The sequence below is a fragment of the Sorex araneus genome, chromosome 3 (assembly GCF_027595985.1).
Source record: "Sorex araneus isolate mSorAra2 chromosome 3, mSorAra2.pri, whole genome shotgun sequence".
NCBI classification, from domain to species: Eukaryota; Metazoa; Chordata; class Mammalia; order Eulipotyphla; family Soricidae; genus Sorex; species Sorex araneus.
In genome coordinates, this window is record NC_073304.1 from 3098545 (window position 1) to 3118420 (window position 19876).

Sequence of the window (19876 nt, forward strand, 5' to 3'; positions counted from 1 at the left end):
ACCATATGGGATGCTGGGAATCGAACCTGGGTCGGCCGAGTGCAAGGCAAATGCCCTACCCGCTGTGCTATCGCTCCAGCCCCTGTAACTATAAATTCTTGCCTGTATCATAACTGTGAATCCTTAGTTGTACTGTAACTGTGAATCCTTGACTGTCTTGTAACTGTGAAACCTTGACTGTCTTGTAACTGTGAAACCTTGACTGTCTTGTAACTGTGAATCATCGACTGTCTTGTAACTGTGACTCACTGACTGTCTTATAACTGTGAACCACTGACTATAGTGTAACTGTAAAATCTTGCCTATATTGTAACTATGAATCCTTGACTGTACTGAAACTGTGAATCGTTGAGAATATAACTGAATTCTCGACTGTAAATCACTGAATCACTGACTGTATTGTAACTGTGAATCCTTGCCTGTATTGTAACTGAATCCTTGGCTGCAACGTAACTGTGAATCACAGTGACTAAACAGCAACCATGCATCTGTTGATGTTCCGTTCCAGTCAATACTCAGCTGTTTGCGTGTCAGAGGACAGAGGCTTGTAAATGCCCGGGAGGGGAGGGGGCCGGGCAGGGACAGTGCCAGGGCTCGGGCCACCCAAAGGTCAGGCTGTGCTGGAGGAATCCCAACAGCTGCTCCCTGCTGACGTGGCTGCACAATGCGCAGTTCCCAGAGCTGAATGAGGCGCAGGGCCCGGCCGTGCAGCGCATGGCTTTGGTTTCTGAGGTCAATCCCAGTCTGAGATTATCCCATACAGCGACCCCCAAGGGAGAGTGCATTTGTGTGACTTTTATTCCACGGTACCGTTTGGACTACTGCATTCATTCTCGGCGTCTGTCTGTCTCCGGTCACTGGTGTGACCCTGCCGTGTCTGAGTTACGAATCACACGCCAGTGGTGGAGACGCATAGGACAAGCACAGCGCACACAGGTCCTGGGGCCCGGGAACACGGCCCGTCCCAAGCGTGTCAGACAGGACGGCAGAGCAAGAATCATAGGCGGTGGGGCCCAAGCAAGGTGGGGAGAAGCCGCGGAGGGGCAGACCCAGCTGGCTGCAGGGGCCGCAGGGACAGGCAGTGGCGCCCGGGAGGACGGGCCCAGCCCTTCCCAGCTGCAGAGCGAGCGGAAGCAGAGAACTCGGCTCCGCAGCCAAGAGCCAGGGCGGGCTCGGAGACACACTCCTGCGGACAAAGGAAGGAAGGAAGGAAGGAATCCAGCTGACCGCAGCCTCTCCCTGAACTTTGCGTTCCTAGAACAAAAGTTGGCATTGCTGGCTGCCGGGCTGCACGGGCACCTGGCTGGCTCCCAGGGACCTGTGACAGGTGACTGGCACAGGTGCCCCCGATCGTCTGGTGGAGGCCCGTCTAGCACTGGCCGGTGTCCCCGGCTGAAGGGCCATCTCTGCAGGAACTCCCCTGGGCCCGGGCCAGCTCTCGATTGCCCGTGGCCCACAAACCCTGCCTCCCCAGGCGTAGGGGTGGGGGCTGGTGAGCTTCTGGACTCTTCTCTGACCACAGAAAGGAAGCTCGCTCTGGGCGTGCCCCAATGACAATCAAATATACCCTCTGGAGGGCGGGAGAGATATGAGAGCGGACAAGGCACTTGCCTTGCATGCAGCTAACAGGGTTCGATCCCCAGCATCCCACATGGTCCCCTGAGGCTGCCAGGAGTGACCCCTGAGCACAGCCTGGTGTGGCCCCAAAACAAATACACAAATACCCGCTGGGCAAAGCCGGGGGAGCCAGGAAGCAGCGGGTCTGGGCCCTCGGGGGGTGCTACACGGCTGGGATTTCAGACTGAGCGACACCTCAGAGAGAAGAGACCCCAAACCCGGGGGGTTCAGAGCACAGGGAGGGGGGTGGGCTGACTTTGAGGCTCTAGACCCCACCCCCAGGTGTCTGAGCAGATCCAGGCTAAGCCAAGACCCCCTCCTCTGGTCTACACAGCCGTTGGATGGGAGAGGCAGGCGGGAATGGGGTGGGGTCCCCTGCAGGTGCGCCACACCAGAGAAGAGCGATTACAGCGCGTGCCACCAGCCCAGGCGCCCCCCCCCACCCCCCCAGGCGGGAGCAAAGGCCAATCTGAGCAAACCAGGAAGCTGACGGTGTCTGACAGCCTGAATCTCTGTGTGTGTGTGTGTGCGTGGGGGCGTGCGGCCTCAGGGTTTGATCCCCGGCATCAGCAGCCCGGAGCCGGAGTGCCCCCACCCTGCACGGTCTCCACCTGCAGCGTTCACGGTCGGGAGAGACGAGCCGGCTTCCTTCTGAAGGCGAGGGGGCCCTGGCAGACCCAGGGTGACGGGCCGGGCGCGAGGCCTGTCCTGCGCTCACCCGCACCCCGGCCACCCGTGAGCGTGGGAACCTTCCCACTCACCAGCCCGGCAGAACCCCCGCTCGCTGGGCCGCGAGAGAGAGCAGAGCCGGACCCGGCACGGCGGTGAGGCGGCCCAGCTGTCAGGCGGGCGCTGCCCAGACGGGTCAGGTTCGAAGGCCAGTCACCGAGATGGGCAAAGAACGAGGCAAAATTACCCTTGAAAGGCCAGAGTGCAGCATCGAACCCACACGTGTGAATCCCGCCCCCCAGGGAACGGGCACCGGGTGCGCCTGTGTTGGAAAACGCGCTGAACAGAAATCAGCCGGCAAAGAGGTGGCAGCGCACGTGCTCACCCGGCTCTCTGCCGGACACCGCGGCCACTGGTCGTCGGCAATGGCCAAGGGGATTAGCCAGGCAGCTTGCCACGTCATGCGTGTGATCGCGGAAGCTTCTGGAAAGACCGAAGTGCTTCTGGAGGTCAGGAGTCTCTCCTGTTGCCGCCCAGGCATCCTGAGGCGCCGGGCCACGGGAGGGCTGGCTTTTGCACCGCAGGAGCGTGTGCTGGGACGGCAAGGCCCGAGCAGGGCGGCGGGCGGCCGGGGTCCCCCTGAGTCCCCCTGAGTCCCCCTGAGTCCCCCTGAGTCGGGACGAACGCGCGCCTGCTAGCCACAGCGCCAGGCAGAGTGGCCCAGCGCCGAGTCAAGGTGTGCGCCCTGGGAATGGAGGGAAAGTCGGAGTGGCCGCAGAGAGGCCCGGGCGCGGCCTCCGGGGTCCTCCCGATGCAGACAGGAGGGCCCAGGGGCCAGCAGCGTGCCCGGAGCAGTGGACAGGCCTGGCGGGAGGTGGGGTGGGGGGAGATCCTACGCTCCCGGAATGCAGCAAAGGGGAACCCCGGAGACAGCAGAGGCCACGCCCACCTGGCTGACCACCCCCCCAGGAGCCCCTGCTGTGCCTGGGAGCTCCGGGGGCTCTAACGGGCTGGGGTTCCCCAGAGCACGGAGGAAGGAGCAGCCACGGCGCTAACTGCCCCCACGCGGGCGCAGGGCTGCACGGCGCTGCTCGGGCCATCCACACAGGCCCCTGGATCCAGCGGGGAACTGCCCCTTGGGGCATGGAGAGGCACGGGGGGGGGGGGGTGGGGGCGTCCCCTTGTCCCCTCTGTGCCCCGGGGCCCCTGGAGTCATTCTCTGTGGTGCCAGCCCCGAGCGAGTAGGCATCCCCGTGCAGCCGCCCCTGCCAACACCGGCCCCCGGCCCCCACGCCCGAAGCCAGGCTCCGGCGCACAGGGAAGCAACTTGGCAACCAGCCAGAGGTGGCCGACGTGCACCCTGGGGGCTGGTACGTGGGTCGAACACTTTGCCTGGACCGGGCTGTTTCCTACTTGCGCCTGGAAACAGCCACGGGCGAGTGGCCCCTCGGGCAGGTACCACGGGGACAACAGTGAGCTGGACGTCTGTCCACTGCTTCCTCACCGATGCCTGCGCTGGCACAGCCCTGCTCCCAGCGTGGCGGGCCGCGTGGGACCCTCCCCGAGTGCCGCCGGCTCCCCCGCCCCTCCCCCTGCACACCCCCACCACGGTCCCTGAGACACGGGCCCTCCGCTGTCCGGGCGTTTGGAGCCTGCGCCTCTCCAGAGAGATTCCAAGGCTGCACCGGAAGTTCTGCCGGGTGAGAGCTGAGGTCCGCTGACGCCCACTCCGGCAGCCCTGGACCCGGAGGTGCTTCTCCCACTCCTCCCATCGAGGGGACATGGGACGCTCACTGGACTCAGGGCCCAGGAAACCGGAGTGAAATGCCCCTGGGGCCGAAGGCCAGAAACTTGCAGGAGGTCCTGCCGTCCCCAGGCACAGACACAGGAAGTGGACGAGGGGGGGCGAGGGCAGTGCTGGGAAATGGAGAGTTCTGGAAGGGGCGGGGTGGAGGGTGCAGAGCCGCAGGACGGCATTAATGCCGCTGCAGCAGCCACTGGGGAGGGTGACTTTTGTGTCCCATGCTTTGTGCGTTTCTCCAAGCTAAGGGCCGCAAGGACAGTACAAGACGCTGGACGCATTCGACCCCAGGTCCAGTCCCCGGCATTGCAGATGGTCCCTTGGGCACCTCCAGGAGTGACTGACTCGGCCGAGAGTTGCCCTGAGCATAACTCAGCAACAACCAGGGCCCGGGGGAGCGAGAACGACGGATAAGCAGTTGCTGACGAGCGGGAGAAGGAGCGGCGGCCACGAGAGGCCGCGTCACGGAGAGAAGCGAGTGATTCTGGGAGGGGAGTGGTGGTCTCCTACTTCCGCTCTGAATGGGGGGGTGGGGGACTAGCCTGGGGCCCCAGGACCGGAGGGACAGCCAGGCTGGGGGGATGGGCGAGCCGAGGGGAGCGGCTCTCTGCCGGGGGAGTCACGTCCGGGGCCCTGCCAACACCCAGGGACGGAGTCCAGGGAGAGGAGCAGAGGGACAGGCACCCGCCGGGCACGCGGCTGTGGCCACAGCAGAGGTGCGAGTTCCGGCACTGCAACAGGGTCCCCGAGCACTGCCAGGGTCGGCCCCTGAGCACAAAGCCGGTGTGGCCCCACCTCACTGCCCATAGAAAGAAAGAAAGAAAACTACACAGAGACGCGCCAGGCGGGTCCCAGAGCTGGGCCGGCCATGCCTGTGGCGGACCCAGCGGGAAGCGAAAGCGGGCAGGCAGGAGGAGGCCGAGCACTGGGCACGGGCCCCTGGCCCTCAGGACACAGTGCCTGCCCGGGAGGGAACCCTGAGCTCGGGCAGTGCCACCCGCCCTGGACAGTGAGAAGCTCCAGGGTCCCGCCGCGCCCCGGACCCCAGCCACGGGCACAGGCCTGGCGGGAGGAAGGAGGGGGAGGCCTGTGGGCCCCGCCCTGGGCAGGGCACAGCCCTGCAGGACGGGAGCTGGGGTGGGCTCCGGCCTCCGAGAGCGGGACCCGCAGAAGCCGTCGCCCGCTCATTACCTGCGTTCTCTCTCCCCTCCACCCCTGCCCCTGCGTCCAGGCCTGGAGGCTGGAGCAAACCCCTCACCCCTTCCTGGGACTGGGCAGGGCCCTGGGGGCTGCAGAGAGCCAGGATGCACCCACCAGAGACCCCAGAAGAGTAAGATTCTTGTTACTAACTTGGTCGGGGAACGACTGAGCAGCTGAAGGGGGCTCGCACGGTTCTGCCATGAGCGACTTCACTGAGTCAATTGTTTTGGCTAAAAACAGTTTGTCTGATGCCTGTGCCCCGTTGCCGAAGGTGTTCGCCTGTGTTTCTTCTTGCTCCAAGTGTCCCGGCCAGGGGCAGCCTCCAGGAGCTGAGCGCTGACCGGGGCACCTGGTCACCCCCAGGCCGCGCTGGGCTGCCCCTCAAGGCTCCTCCACTGCTGCTCAGTCACCAGGTGAGGGCAATGGGGGGGGGGGCACACACACACACACATACACACACACACACACACACACACACACGCCCCTCTGTATGCAGAATGGAGCAGGGGCACATCAAGCACACGGGCAGTTGGATACATGAGTGCATGTGTGGGTGGAAACACGGGGCATACATGTGCAGGTGGACACACAGGAGCACACATGTGTGTGAACACATGATCGCACATGGTGGGCAGATGTGAGTCACACATGTGGCGGGTGCACAGTTGTGGGTACACGTGCAGGGGACGTATACGCGGTGGGTCCCACTATTTGTGGGCCATGGCGCTCGGAAGAGCAGAGCTGTGTGCCGGTCCCTGAGTGCATCCCACAAACCCAGGCCCACCGGGGAAGCTCAGGCGCCAGGCCCTGCCAGGAGCCCAGGCCCAGGCGCACGTGCCAGGAGGGGAGGCCGGCAGGGCACTGCCATGTCAGAGCCCTCTGTGACCGTGGCCTTGCTGGTCTGTGTGACCTTCACGCGGGACGCTGCTGCTGAAGGCCAGGCCCCTGCCAGGGGGCGGGGCCTCACGCCCAGACCCGCATCCCAGGGCTCCCCGAGGTGTCGTGGGGTCAGGCTGTGCCCCTGGACCACACTGCCCTGTTCAGTGAGGTACTGGCCCTCGCCCTAGAAGCACCCACCTCAGGGAGCCTCTTGTAGCCCAGATGGCTTCTGCAGTCCCCACCGAGGTCGCAGCCCCCCAGAGCCAAGGAGGGCTGCGGCTCAGGCTGCAGGGAACACCTTGGGCTCCGGAAGCCCCCCCTCCCCAGATCAGGGGGTGGTGGGAAAGGGGCACGCCACTGCCGTTGGATTTTAGAAGGATGATGTACTCACAAATAAATCCCAGGAGAGATCAACAAGCGGCAGAGATGCCCCAGACCCCACGCCAGGCTGAACCTCATATCCCAGGCACCCCGGAGGGGGCCGGTGAATGCCCCTGCGCGCCCTAACAGAGCCCCGCGGAAGAAAACTCTAGAGCCACCACACTCACGGCGCTCTCCACAGGCTGGACGGGCCTTGTCTGTGAATGGCGCTGCTGGAAACTCAGGTGTGGGCGTTTGTGCGGAAATCTCCAGGTTCTCTCAGAGCCTGGCATGGGCAACCTCCCCCCACCCCCCTGTTCTCCCAGCCTGGCAGTCACACCCACAAACTGCCTCTGGTGCCATACAAGCTCACTAACAGCCACGGTCCAGAGACCCACAGATAAATCTCGGGAGAGAGCAACACACTGCAGAGATGCCTCTGGACCCCAGCGTCACCATCCAGTCAAAAGTTTAACTCCATCTGCATCGCCTAATTTAAAATTTAATTCCTGGAGCGACATCTCAAACTCTATACTACTGAGGTAGCAGAAGTAGCACACGCTGGACAGGACGTGAGGTAGAAGACAACCAGTCTCAGTCAAAAAAATACTAGCACACAAGGTTCAACCTGTAACGACATGTTAGGAGCTCAATGCGCTAGGATGAGATACAAAAATCTTTACATACTAAAAAAAAAAAAAAAAAAAAATCTTTACATACTTTCTTCTAAAGAAAACCTTTTTGATCACTTTTAGACAATTATTAATAATAAGCAATACCAAATAAATTATTTAGGGTCTGGTATTGGGGCAGGCTTGGGTGGTGCCTGGAAAAATTTGAAATAATGGTGCTGGACCCAAGGACAGTAGATACAAGGGCCAGGAGGACTGGCCCATAGCTGGAAGCCTGCCTCATGAGCAGAGGGGAGAAGGCAGATGGAACAGAGAAGGGATCACTAAGAAAATGATGGCTGGAGGAACCAGTCGGGATGGGAGATGCATGCCGAAAGAAGATAATGGAACAGGATGACCTCTCAGTGTCTGTGTTGCAAGCAATAATGCCCCAAAGTAGAGAGAGTATGGGGAATATTGTCTGCCATGGAGGCAGGGGGAGGGCGGAAAAGGGGGGGGGTATACCTGGGATATTGGTGGTGGGGAATGTGCACTGGTGGAGGGATGGTGTTTGATCATTGTGAGATTGTAACCCAAACATGAAAGTTTGTAACTATCTCATGGTGATTCAATAAAATTAAAAAAAAAATAATAATGGTGCTGGGTAAGTTTTAATGGTGGTGGATTTTGGTGTTGAAATATTCAATGTAATAAATTATTGTAAACAACCTTATAAAAATTTAAATGTGGGGAGGGAAGTGATGACACTAGCTGTTTTGGGGCTTTTTGTTTTATTTTTCTGTTTGGGGGCCAGAGCCAGTGGTGCTTAGCGCTTCCTCCTGACTCGGCACCCGGGGACGCGCCTGGCGGGCTCGGGGACCATGTGCGGTGCGGGGAGTCGAAGGCAGTTTGGACTGGTGCGAGGCAAACGCTCTCCCTGCTGTGCTACCACTCCGGCCACCGGTCTTTCAAAAACCAAACAAAATCCCGGGGAGAAAGGCTGAGAGCTGAGCCGAAGCAGATGGTCAGACACGAGGGAGCAGCCAGGAAAACGGAGTCTAGAAGTTTCCAGGGAAATCTGCACCAGGTCTGGTGGTGGCTGTCACTGTCCCGGGCACACTGCAGGGCGTGAGCTGGAGAGGCGGGAAGTAGGAATGGGGGTGGGCCGGGAACAGGGGGGAGGCAGAAAAGGGGGTGAGCAGAGAATGGGCCCCACTGGCCCCCACAAACAGCACCTGCCCCGTCCATCCTCCCCCGTGCTGAGCGCTGCCCACAGTCTCCAGGGCCCCTTGGGAATAACCTGCCAGCAGCTGGGAGCCAGGCAAGGCACCCCGCCCTGGGCCCCACCAGGAAGCGCAAGAGGGGGCACACCCTCCCGGCAGGTGAAGGCAGCCCTGGGAGTCCTCGGGGCGGAGCCTGGGTCCCAGCACTGCCTGACGCGGTGCAGAATTCGTGGAAGCCGCAGCGCCATCCACTGCTGCAGGCGAGCCACTGGCAGTTTCTGCAAAAACGCAGTTTCCGGCCAAGAGCGTCTTCCAGTCAAGAGGGGGCCTTCGCGTAAACCAGACGGGACGTGAGCCTCCCGCTTGGCTCGGCTGAAATAAGTGGGTGTTCCCAGCAGGCCTCGGGGCAGACAGCCTCCGGTCAGGGCGGGAGCTCGAGCCACTCCTGCCGACCCCCGAGCCAGGCGCGCCATCAGGGTCTCGTGCCACACCAGAAACCCTCCCTGAGGCTCCAGCTTTGAAAATGAACAACGGGGCCAGTGTGACAGGACAGCGGGGAGGACGTCAGACTTCATGTGGCCGACACAGGTTCCCTCCCCGGCATCCCAGAGGGTCGCAGAGTCTGCCGGGAGAGATTCCTGGGTGCAGAGCCAGAGTAGATCCTGAGCACCGTCGGCCGTGAGCCAAAGCAAGGAATAATAATAACAATATTCCCCCAAGAAAATGTTTATTACTACACAAACACAGTACAAATCACTCATTTGAAGGCCCGGGAAAGGGCACTTACTAAAATAGCTAGAGCCCTGGGCATGACCTGCTGGGGGGGGGCGGGGGGAGCTCGCCTTCTTAATGCTGCAACAGACCAAGTCTGGAAACAATGTTGCCAGGTCACTAACAGGTCTTTTTTTTTTTTTTTTAGTGACTTTAAGGAAAGACTTTCACTACTTCAAAAATTAAGAATAACCAAGAGTTGGTTACTTTTTAAACAAGATGTGGTGACTTTCCCCGCCCACATGTTGGGGTTCGTTCATCATGTCTTAAAAGCTGGTGGTCTGGCCGGAGGTGGGGAAAGAGCCCTGCCTGTCCCGGAGACATGCCTGTCTCAGGCCACTGGCCTGGGGCAGGCACGGCCCTTTCCACCAGGGCACTTTCTCCTGATTCTGGTAGAACAAAAGCCTCGCCAGGGGCTCTGCGGCCTCTGAGGAGGGTGGGCTAAGGGATTTGGCAGCCCGGGGGTCAGGTGATCTCTCCAAGGGCCGCGCAGTCCTGCCCCCACGGCAGTGATCTGCCAAGTTGAACATTCGAGCATAAGCTGGAGAGAGCGAACCCGAGATGCCAAGAGATTTCAAATAAACGATCCTGAGTTCCCCACGGAGATGCTCAGAAATTAAACCGTATTTCCATTTCAAACATTGAAAAAAAATGACCGGCTGGGGGTCCGAGAGAGCATCGAGTGATTTCAGAAGGTCCCGGGAGTAGCTGAAGCTGTCGTGGTTACGGCAAGGGGCTCCCGCAGGAGAAGCCACCAGGCTCGGGCAGCGGGTGACACGCAGGGACCCGGCTTCAGAAGGAACAACGGGAGATCTCTACGGCCGCCTGAGCCGGCAGATGCAGAAAAGGTCACGAATCGGGGGGTGGAGCGATAGGACACTTTGCACACGGCCGGCCCGGGTTTGATTCCTGGCACCCCTGATGGTCCCCCGAGCACCACCAGTTGTGATGCCTGAATGCAGAGCCAGGAGTAACCCCTGAGCACTGCCAGGTGTGGGCCAAAAACAAAAGAAAAAAAAAAAAAAGGAAAAGAAAAGAGGAAAAAGAAGAGGCACTCCCCAGGATCAGAACTTCCTGGAATGTCTGGCTCGGACAGGGGCACTGACATGGGCACTGCAGCGAGAGCCACTCAGACATGGCTGCAAAGGCACCAGCCCGTGCCCAGCCAGCACAGCGAGGAGCACTGGCTGGACCAGGCGCCAGTGAGAGGGTCATCTGCTCCTCTCTCCGCCACGAAGCCAGGCCTGTCGGGGTGAACAAGACAGGAGGAGCAGGCGTGGTCCAGGGAACTGGGAGATGGAGGCGGGAAGGGCTTTGGGGGAGGCTTTTGTTTCTTTTTTGGGTCACACCCAGCGATGCTCAGGGGTTACTCCTGGCTCTGCACTCAGGAATTACTCCTGGCAGTGCTCGGGGGGGACCATATGGGATGCTGGGAATCGAACCCGGGTCGGCCGCATGTAAGGCAAAACGCCCTACCCGCTGTGCTATCGCTCCAGCCCCAGGGGGGCTTTTTGCAAATGACAGGGGTGGAAGAAGAGGGTCAAGGGCGTCGACTATGCCCCAACAGGCGATGACACAGCAAATGCACAGGCTCAACCCCACTCTCGGCCAGGAAAGCCAGGTGTGGGCTCGCACAGAGCTGAGTGGGAGGAGGCGGGCGGGGGAGGAGGGTCCATGGAGGAGCAGCCCCCCAGGGGAAGGGTCCAGTGGCATGAGAAGATAAGGCAGGCTGGCGGCCTCGGCCCACGCAGGCTCGGCGACGGGCACGCAATGGCACACCAGGCGCCCGCTGCGTCCGCAACTTGGCCTCTCACAGCAGCCGGGCGCCTCATGTCTGTGCTACCTTCCCCGGGGGGAGGAAGAAGAGGACCCATGAGTTTCTCCCCCAAACAACCCCAATGCGCCTGGCCACGCGACACCACAGTTCCCCATGCAGAGGTAGCCCCCTGCGATCAGTGAAGTCACCGCCCCCCACCCCACAGAAAAACATGTTCCCCAAAGTTCAGAGCAGAATAACCCCATGAACAATACCCTGGAGATGGGCACAGCCATCAGCTGGAGAAGGGAGGCCCAAAATGTGCCCCTCCAGGCCGTGGAATATAACACAGCCACAAAAAAGGAATGAATGGACCAGAGTGATAGCACAGCAGGTAGGGCATTTGTCATGCACACAGCCAACCCAGATTCAATCCCTAAAGCCCCATTTGGTCCCCCAGCACCGCCAGCCAGGAGTGATTCCCAAGTGCAGAGCCAGGAGTAAGCCCTGAGCACCATGTGGCCCAAAATACAAAAAAAAAAAAAAAAAAAAGAGTTCTAACACAGGCTCCCTTGACCCAAAACACCATTCCAGAAGTAAATGCACAGTACCTGTGTATTCACTTCCATATTGGACGTTCAGACTCTAAGGAAAAATCCCATTAGCAGTTGCCGGGGTCCAAGACTATTAGATATTAGAGAATAGCTACCAGTGAGTGGTAGGGTTTCTTTTTGGGGTGTTCCAGTACTCTGAAGCTAGTGAGTGTGGGGCCCGAGAGACAGTAAAGTGGGTAAGGCACTTCCCTCGCACGCATCCAACCCGGGCTTGAACCCTGGCATCCCATAAGGTCCCTCGAACCCACCAGGAGTGATCCCTGAGCACAGAGCCAGGAGCAAGCCCTGAGCACAGCCACATGCCCCCAAACAACAGCAGTAATAATAATAACATCAGAACGCGGGGGCCAGAGCGATAGTATAGTGGGTAGCACACTTGCCTTGCACACAGCCAACCTGGGTTCCATCCCTGGCATCCTATATGGTGCCTGCCGGGAGTGCTCCCTGAGCACCGTGGGTGTGGCCCAAAATCAAACAAACAAACAAACAAAAAAGGGAGAGCGCCTGCTCCAGTTTGTGGGAATATTAAAAGTCAATCCATTCTTTTTTATTTATTTTTTTTTTTTTTGCTTTTTGGGTCACACCCGGCGATGCACAGGGGTTACTCCTGGCTCATGCACTCAGGAATCACTCCTGGCAGTGCTCAGGGGACCATATGGGATGCTGGGAATCGAACCTGGGTCGGCCTTGTGCAAGGCAAACGCCCTCCCCACGGTGCTATTGCTCCAGCCCCAAAGTCAGTCCATTCTTCAGCAGGGTGGAGACTCATGGTTTGAGAATAGAATCTTAATAAAGCTGTTACTCAAAAACAAAGCAAAACAATCCAAGTGTAATGTCCGCAGAAAATCACCGCATTTTAGATCCGAGCAGGAGGAGCAGGGAGAAGGCGCGTCACCTCCAGGGGGCCAGGCCCCTCGAACCCTAAGCAGCTCGGAGCCTCCCCTCAGCCGCCATGAAACCACAGGCCTGGCCGGCCAGAAACTGCCAGTGGGTACCCTGGGGCCTCCTGAACACGGCTTGGGTGCCCCCCTGCCCCCACCTCCCACCCAGTTGCCAGATTTCTTTAAGCCTCAGTTTCCTCCCCTGTAAATGGGGATGAGAAGGGTCGAGACGCAGCTTCTGTCCCCGGCACCACCCCCCAAAATAAGCAAGGATGGGAACACGACAAGCTCAAACATGGACTTCGAGGAAAACTGGGGTGAGACGGAGCCGCCTCAGTCACCAAGCAGCTGCCGGGGCGGCTCTGGCCACGTCCCGACTCCTGGCGCTCCCAGCTGGCAGCCGCCGGTGACTCCTGGTCCACACCACAAGATTCCTTTTGGTTTTGTTGTTATTGTGCCACACCCGGGCCATGCCCAGCGGTTACTCCTGACTCTGCACTCAGGAATCACTCGTGGCGGTGCTCAGGGGGCCCTCTGGGATGCTGGGGATCGAACCCGGGTCGGCCCCATGCAAGGCCAACGCGCTGTACTATGGCTCTGGCTCCCACGCCACAACATTCTAAATACCTTAAAGAAACAGTGCACTGATTTCGACTCCGCGAGCCCGCCTGTGAGAGACGGGGCAGACTCTGCCAGAAGGTTCCCTCACCCACCTCACACTTCAACCATTACGAATTAAGTGGGCCAGAGAAGAGACAAAAGCGGGCGGGAGGCGACTTTGTTTGCGAGAATAAAGTTTTCTCTTCTTGGGGCCGGAGAGAGAGCACAGTGGGCAGGGCACTAGCCTGGAGCACAGCTCACCCTGACTTACTCCCTGACACCACTATGGTCCCCTGGGCATGCCAGGAGCGAGCCTGAGCACTGAGCCAGGAATAAGCTCTGAGCACGGGTGGCCCCCAATCCAAAAATAAACCACCAAGTACAAAACCAAAGCCTTCCCGGCTTCCTTCCTCATCCTCTCTGGCATGTCTATCTGACCAGGAGGCATCTGTGGGCCCGACACAGATACAAAGTGTGGGTTGATCTGCTTGATAGCTCGTTCCTGTCCCTAAGAGAAGCATGGTCCCTTCCCACATATGAAAATGTATGAGCCCAGAGATTCTGCCGCTGCACTCCTGCCATTGTAATGGAAATCTCCAGTTGAACAAGGGAGGGGAAAAAATCTCAAATAGCTCATGAAATTTCCAAATGTTTAGTTCTCAGTGAAAGGGTGTTTCTGTGATCCGGTGCTAATTTAAATGAATCATCACAGTCGTTAACTAAATCGTATCCGTTTATATTTTCATGTAATGGAAGCCTCTTAAAATGAATAATTTCACATCAAAACATCTGTTGCCTCGGCGGCCAGCAGTTAGCATATTTTCATGCCCCACAGGCTACTCCGGCTCGCAACTTTATTCATTAGCAAACCAGAAGATAATAAAGTCAGCGCCAAGAACTTTCTGAGCAATTCAACAGTGACAATGGAATTTCCAAAAGATCTGATTGTTTCCAGGTCTAATTAAAGTGATTTCTTCTTAAAGTGTTTTTCAGACAACAGGGAAGAGTCGTGTTTTCTTCTCCACATTGCAGCCAGTAAAAGATCTTGCCAATATCTTGAAACTAGCAAGTCACGGGGCCCAACAGCAAACCCACCACGCGCAACTCGGAGGCTGAGCTGTTATTCAGGGTCACGACCACCAGCCCCCCTCCCCAGCACACACATAAATCAGCTCCAACAAAATATCTCGGTTCACTCTCACACGCGAAACTAAACAGCCACATGGGTGCCCGGGATCATTTGTAAAAGTCATTCTGCCAGGACACCACTTATAATGTTTCAGCCGCATGCTTCTCACAATCAACGGAAGAGAGGATTCTTTCATAAATATTTAGGGAGGAGCAGTATCTTTTAGACCAACAGTATAGTTCGGAAATAACTGATTACAAGTCCATTAAGGAAACAAGGCTAAAAACAATTTTTTTTTAAGCCTCTGACCACACCCAATAATGCTCTGGAGTTACTCCTGGCTCTGTACCCAGGAATCACTCCTGGTGGGTGGGCAGGTTATCGAGCCTGGGTCTGCCGTAGCGTGTCAGGCAAGCACTGTACCCACTCCAGCCCGTGATACAAGATTTACTGGAGAAATTCCACCAGCCCATTGGAGAAGTACAACCATCCCCAAAGACTATCGGTACAACGGGTATTCCAGCAGCCTCCAGCACCTCACAACCCTCCCAGACACAGTTGGAAGGGGAGGAGGAACTTTCCTGCCGCCCTTTTCATTTTCATCCCATCGAAGGAGGGCTCCATTTACTCAGTAATGTGATTAACATGAAAATTATAAGCTGCGACAGCGATCGGCGCTTACCCTCTTTGTGAAAAAGATGATACATCTCGCCAGAGATTAAAATGCCATTATGGAGGGTGTACCAACACGCTCATTAATCTTTATTGCCACAGCTAAATACCTCCCATTTGCAAACAGGTGTTGAATAACTAGCAAAGTTCTCCCGAATCCCATTTACGGTTGCAAAAACAAACAGCTCCAGTTGTCAAAGCTTTCCGATTCCCAAACCACTGCCACCGCAGGGGGAGGCCCAAGCTAGGAAATGCACATTTGCAAACAAACTTTTGGGTCCCTCCCGGCCGGCCGGCCGGGCCTCCGAGCGCACGGATTGAAAAAGAGCCGTCGTGTGGCTAAGTTCTGTGCGTGAATGCTCACGCGTCTCGCTCTGAATAAACACGCAGCGTGCCGGGACGCTTCCGTGCAAGCCTTGCCCGGGAGCCTGAAAGCTTCCCGGCACGGAGGCAGGATTCCGTGTGTTTTCCAAGATGCCATATTGGTGGTTATTTGGATTTCCTGCCTGGAAAACACGAAAAAAAATAATAAAAAATAAAAAAAAAAGAATGACTCCCTCCCCGGGCCAGCCGCTGGGGCCCGGCCGGGCCTGCCCCCGTACAAAGCGCTGGCCGGCCGGCGCGCAGGTCCCCGCGGCCCCCGCGGGCAAGTGGCCCCGGCGGGCGGGCGGGCGCGGCTGTGCGCCCCGCGCGCATCCCCCGGCCCGGGCTCGCCGGGTCCCGTCGCCGCCCCGGCCCCGCGCGCGGCGGGAGCGCGGCGGCCCGGGGCCGGGGCCGGGGCGGGGGGCGCGGGGGCGCGGGGGCGCGGGGGCGCGGCGGCGGCCCCGCCCGGCCCCGCCCGGCCCCGCGCCCGCCCGCGCGCCCGGCGTTGGGGGCCCAGCACAATGCGCGGCGGGCGGGAAGCGCTCGCGCCGCCCCGGCCCCCGCCCGCCCGCCCGCCCGGCCCGGCCCGCGCCCCGCCGCCGCCGCTCACCGTTGCAGAACTGCAGCAGCGACGACGTGTCGTACAGGCTGCCGAAGCTCGAGAAGCCGTCCTCCATGCTGAGGCCGCCGGCCCGCCGCTCTCCCCCACACTGAGCCGAGCCGCGCGGCGGCCGGGCGGGCGCTGGGGCCGGCCTCGCTGTGGCGGCGGCCGCGGCCGGTTACCATGGCAACCCCGGGCCCGCCGCCGCCGCCGCCGCCGCCGCCGCCGCCGCCGCCGCCGCGCGCGCTGCCCGCTCCGCCCGCCAGGGGGCGGCCTGGGCGGGGGACGTGGCCGGGGCGGGCGGGGCGGGCGGGGCGGGGCCAGCGCGGGACACGCCCACCCCGCGCCCCCGCCGCCGCCGCCGCCGCCGCCGCCCTCCCCGCACCCCCCCATCCCGACGGCCGGACCGCGGGCGACGCGCGGACAAAGGACAGGCCCGGAGGGCCACGGCGGCGCGGGGCGGGGCGCGGGGAGAGGGGCGCGGCCTCCGCCCCGGGACCCCCCGCGCTCCCTGAAGCTCCCGCGGCCTCGGGGACAACTTGCCCGACCCAACAGGCGCGCCCCGAGGTCCCCGGGCGTTGCCCCCCGCGGGAATGAGCGCGGTGGCCTGAGCGCACGGGACGCGGGGGAACGGGCGGTCCCCCCACTTCTCCCGGGAGCCTTGGGCCTGACCAGGCTGCCAGCCGACATGGTGTCCGTGGACGTGTCCGCCTCTGCTCTCCGCCCCCACCCCCCTGCTGATCTGCCCTGGGCACAGACCTGTCACCTGGCGTTCTGGTCAGTTGTCACCGGACCCAGGACAACCCGCACTGAGGGTGTCCAGGAAAGGGAGGTCACACCTGTGCACCAGCCGCACCCGCCAGAGTCCCGCCGCCCCCTTGGGAAGGACCAGAGCAGCAGCCCCCAGGGTGGAGAGGACAGAGCAGCCGCCGGGGGCTGGCTTGATGCGGTGGACACACGGACACACCGTTTGTGCTCCACGGAGTGCTCGGTTACATTCAGTAATAACCAGTAATAATTCAGAGCCCGGCAAGCTACCGAGAGTATCCCGCCTGCAGGGGCAGAGCCTGGCAAGCGACCCGTGGCGTATTCGATATGCCAAAAACAGTAACGATAGGTCTCATTCCCCTGACCCTGAAAGAGCCTCCAATCGCTGGGAAAGACGAGTAAGGAGAGGCTGCTAAAATCTCAGGGCTGGGAGGAATAGAGACGTTACTGGTGCCCGCTCGAGTAAATCAATGAGCAACGGGATGACAGTGACAGTGAATTCAGAAGCTATGCCAGATAGACACCCATGGAATATTAGGTAGCAGCCAACCGAGTTGACGCCCCAGTACCATATGGCGTCCCCTGGGCCCCACCAGAGCCAGGAGTAAGCCCAGAGCACAGTCTGGGGTGGCCCCAAGCAGGGCTCAGGTGCTGGGGACCATGCCTGCCCGTAGTCTGACAACAGAGCTTGTAGCCTCAATGTGAGGGTCCAAGGAGGCCACACTGCCCAGGCCCTGCCGTGCCAGAAGCCACCACGGTCATCCTGCAGGGCTGGTCGGGTCCAGGACCACACCCGGAGTACTCAACCAGCCTGCACGGCTGGTGTTTGAACTCGGGTCCCAATGCATGGAGGACAAGCTGCTTCCCCAGCCCCCTGTGCCCACAGACGATCGGAATTCTTAACACATGATGGTAATGGCATGGTATTTGGTGTCACACCAAAGAAAGGTTAGAAAATAGAGAAAAATCAGAAGGGGGCCAGGAGAAAAAAATTAACTGGAGATTTTCTTAGAGCTTACTTCCGCTAGTGCCACATTACAAATAACAATGAAATCCCAGCCTGCTCGCTTTTGAGAGGATAAAGATCATTATTACATGCTTAACTGAGAGTATTAAACAACAAGGTTTTTCCCACGATGGTAAAATTGTACTCTAAAAAAAGCCAGCTCGAGTATAATTACAAGGACACGCATGGTAAGGCAATTACAGATAAGCTACATAGCATTAAAAAAAATATATCTACGGAAAAAAGCGCTCAAAACAAATCTCTGAAAACTTAATTAATAATGTGTGACTTAGGCGCCCAAACATTTTCACAGATTCTCTCTCCACATCAGTTTGAGATCACGCATGGCCTGAGTCCAAAACTCGTGGTCCCTGTAGTGCACAAGGTCTGCTCTCCAGGACAACAGGAGGCCGTACCCGCACCGCACTTGGTGGCACTAACAGCAGCGTGTGTACAGCCGTGAAAGAGAGAGGGGAAAATGGGAGCTCTGAGGTCCTGATTCACAGAGAAGGAAGGAAAAAGAAAGTTGTGTTTTTATTTATTTATTTATTTTGCTTTTTAGGTCACACCCGGCAATGCACAGGGGCCACTCCTGGCTCATGCACTCAGGAACAACTCCTGGCGGTGCTCGGAGGACCACATGGGGTGCTGGGAATTGAACCCGGGTCGGCAGAGTGCAAGGCAAACGCCCTACCCGCTGTGCTATGGCTCCAGCCCCCAAAGTTGTGTTTTTAAATTCAGGGACACAAGGTGACATGCATCTGCTGTTTGGATTGAGAACCTTCCAGAACTAGGGGTCCAGCCCTAGGTACCCCCCCCCCAGGGCTGACCTCCTTCTAAAGAGCCACATCATCCAAAAGGGCGTTATGCCGCCAAATCTTCCCATTCGTGAGAACTCTGGGGCCTTCCGGAGCAGGGACGGACAGATTCCCCTTCCTTCCCGAAGGCCCAGCTGCCACAGCCACAACACAACACCCTCCAACGTGGCCTGCCCCCAACTGAACTCATCAAACTGCGAGGCCACCAAATTGCTCCAGCTCCACAGCTCCTGGAGTGACAGCTCTAAGTTTCACAGCACCGTCAGTCCCGTAGGACCACGGCAGATCTGATGGGAAAGTTGCCCAGAAGCCCCCCAGGCTCAGGGAGCCCAGACAGCAACACGGAAGGTCCAACTAGCCCCAAGCAGCCGGGAGATGCTCAGACAACGGCTTCATCGCACCCCTGCCAGATAGAACGATGATCACAGACTGAGTCTGATGGATCTCAGCTTCCGTAATTCCCTTTGCCTTTGAGCTGTACCAAACAGCATGAAGTAAGTCTGTCTGTGCCTGCTAGTGGGGGGCAGACTGGGGTGGTGGGTGGAAACTGGGGACGTCCGTGTAGAGAAGGTCCCACGGGTGGTGGGATTGGTGTTGGAACACTGAATGCCTGAAATAGCTGTAGCATGAACAACTTGGTAAATCACAGTGTTATAATAAAAAATAAAATAAGGAGCCGCATCGATGCTTGGGAGGAAGAAAAAAAAACACCCCGGTGGTACTCAGGGGGTTTCCTGGCTCTCTACTCAGGTCCCTGGGAGTGACCCAGGGACAGGGACTGAACCAAACATGGCTCAGCTGCATGCGAAGGCAAAACCTGGACCCGTCTCTCGAGCCTCTCGTCAGCACTTTAAGAAACAACAGAAAGTTCCGACCACTGAGAAGCCTTGCTGCCCACCCACCTCAGGACAACTTTACTCACAGCAGGGGGACTGCACAAGCACCTGTGTGCTGTGGACAGCGGCCTGGGCAAGCAAGGATGGTCCACTGTTTGCCTTTGGCCCTTTGTCCAGTGACAAGGGCTGCTGATGACCTCTTGGCAGACAGAGCGATCCGTGGCTTCCACTTAGGAAAGGACAGGAATGAGCAGCCAGGAGGCATAGAAGGCTGAGAGATCATGTGGGCTGGTCCCAGGGCGTGACCCATGCTCCTCGCCTGTGTTTTCCGCGTGGCCCAGGAGTGATGCCGAGACAGCAGTTTCCCGGCCCTGTTCTAGACTCACAGTCTCATCTAGACTCACAGTCTCATCAGCAGGAACAAGGGAAACATTTGACAATTTGTTTCCCATTGCTGAGGATGAAGAGGTATGAGGTCGAGTGACCGCACCTAGTGGCCTCACGGTTTTGGGTTTCTGTATTTTAGTAACTAAGTCCAGAGAAATATCTGCCAGAAATTGCATCACTGCAAACTTGCACTTCTCAGTTACATTATATTCCACAGATGAGTACGATCTTTCTATGTCTGTCTCTTTCTTTCTTTCTTTTTTTTTTTTTTTGCTTTTTGGGTCACACCCGGCGATGCACAGGGGTTACTCCTG

At 58.7% G+C, this 19876-nt stretch overlaps 1 protein-coding gene across 2 annotated transcripts in view; it reads right to left on the bottom strand.

Annotated features, from left to right (window-relative positions):
* Window positions 1–15967, bottom strand: part of EML1 (EMAP like 1) — an 87227-nt gene extending 71260 nt beyond the window's left edge. Inside the window, exon 1 of one of the 2 annotated variants that reach the window (XM_055132409.1) lies at window positions 15757–15967. In XM_055132409.1, coding sequence (XP_054988384.1) covers window positions 15757–15823 — 67 coding nt within the window. In that variant the 5' untranslated portion in view covers window positions 15824–15967. The remainder of the gene's footprint in view (window positions 1–15756) is intronic. The other variant, XM_055132410.1, reaches the window with a different exon arrangement.
* Window positions 15968–19876: the final 3909 nt, after the last annotated feature.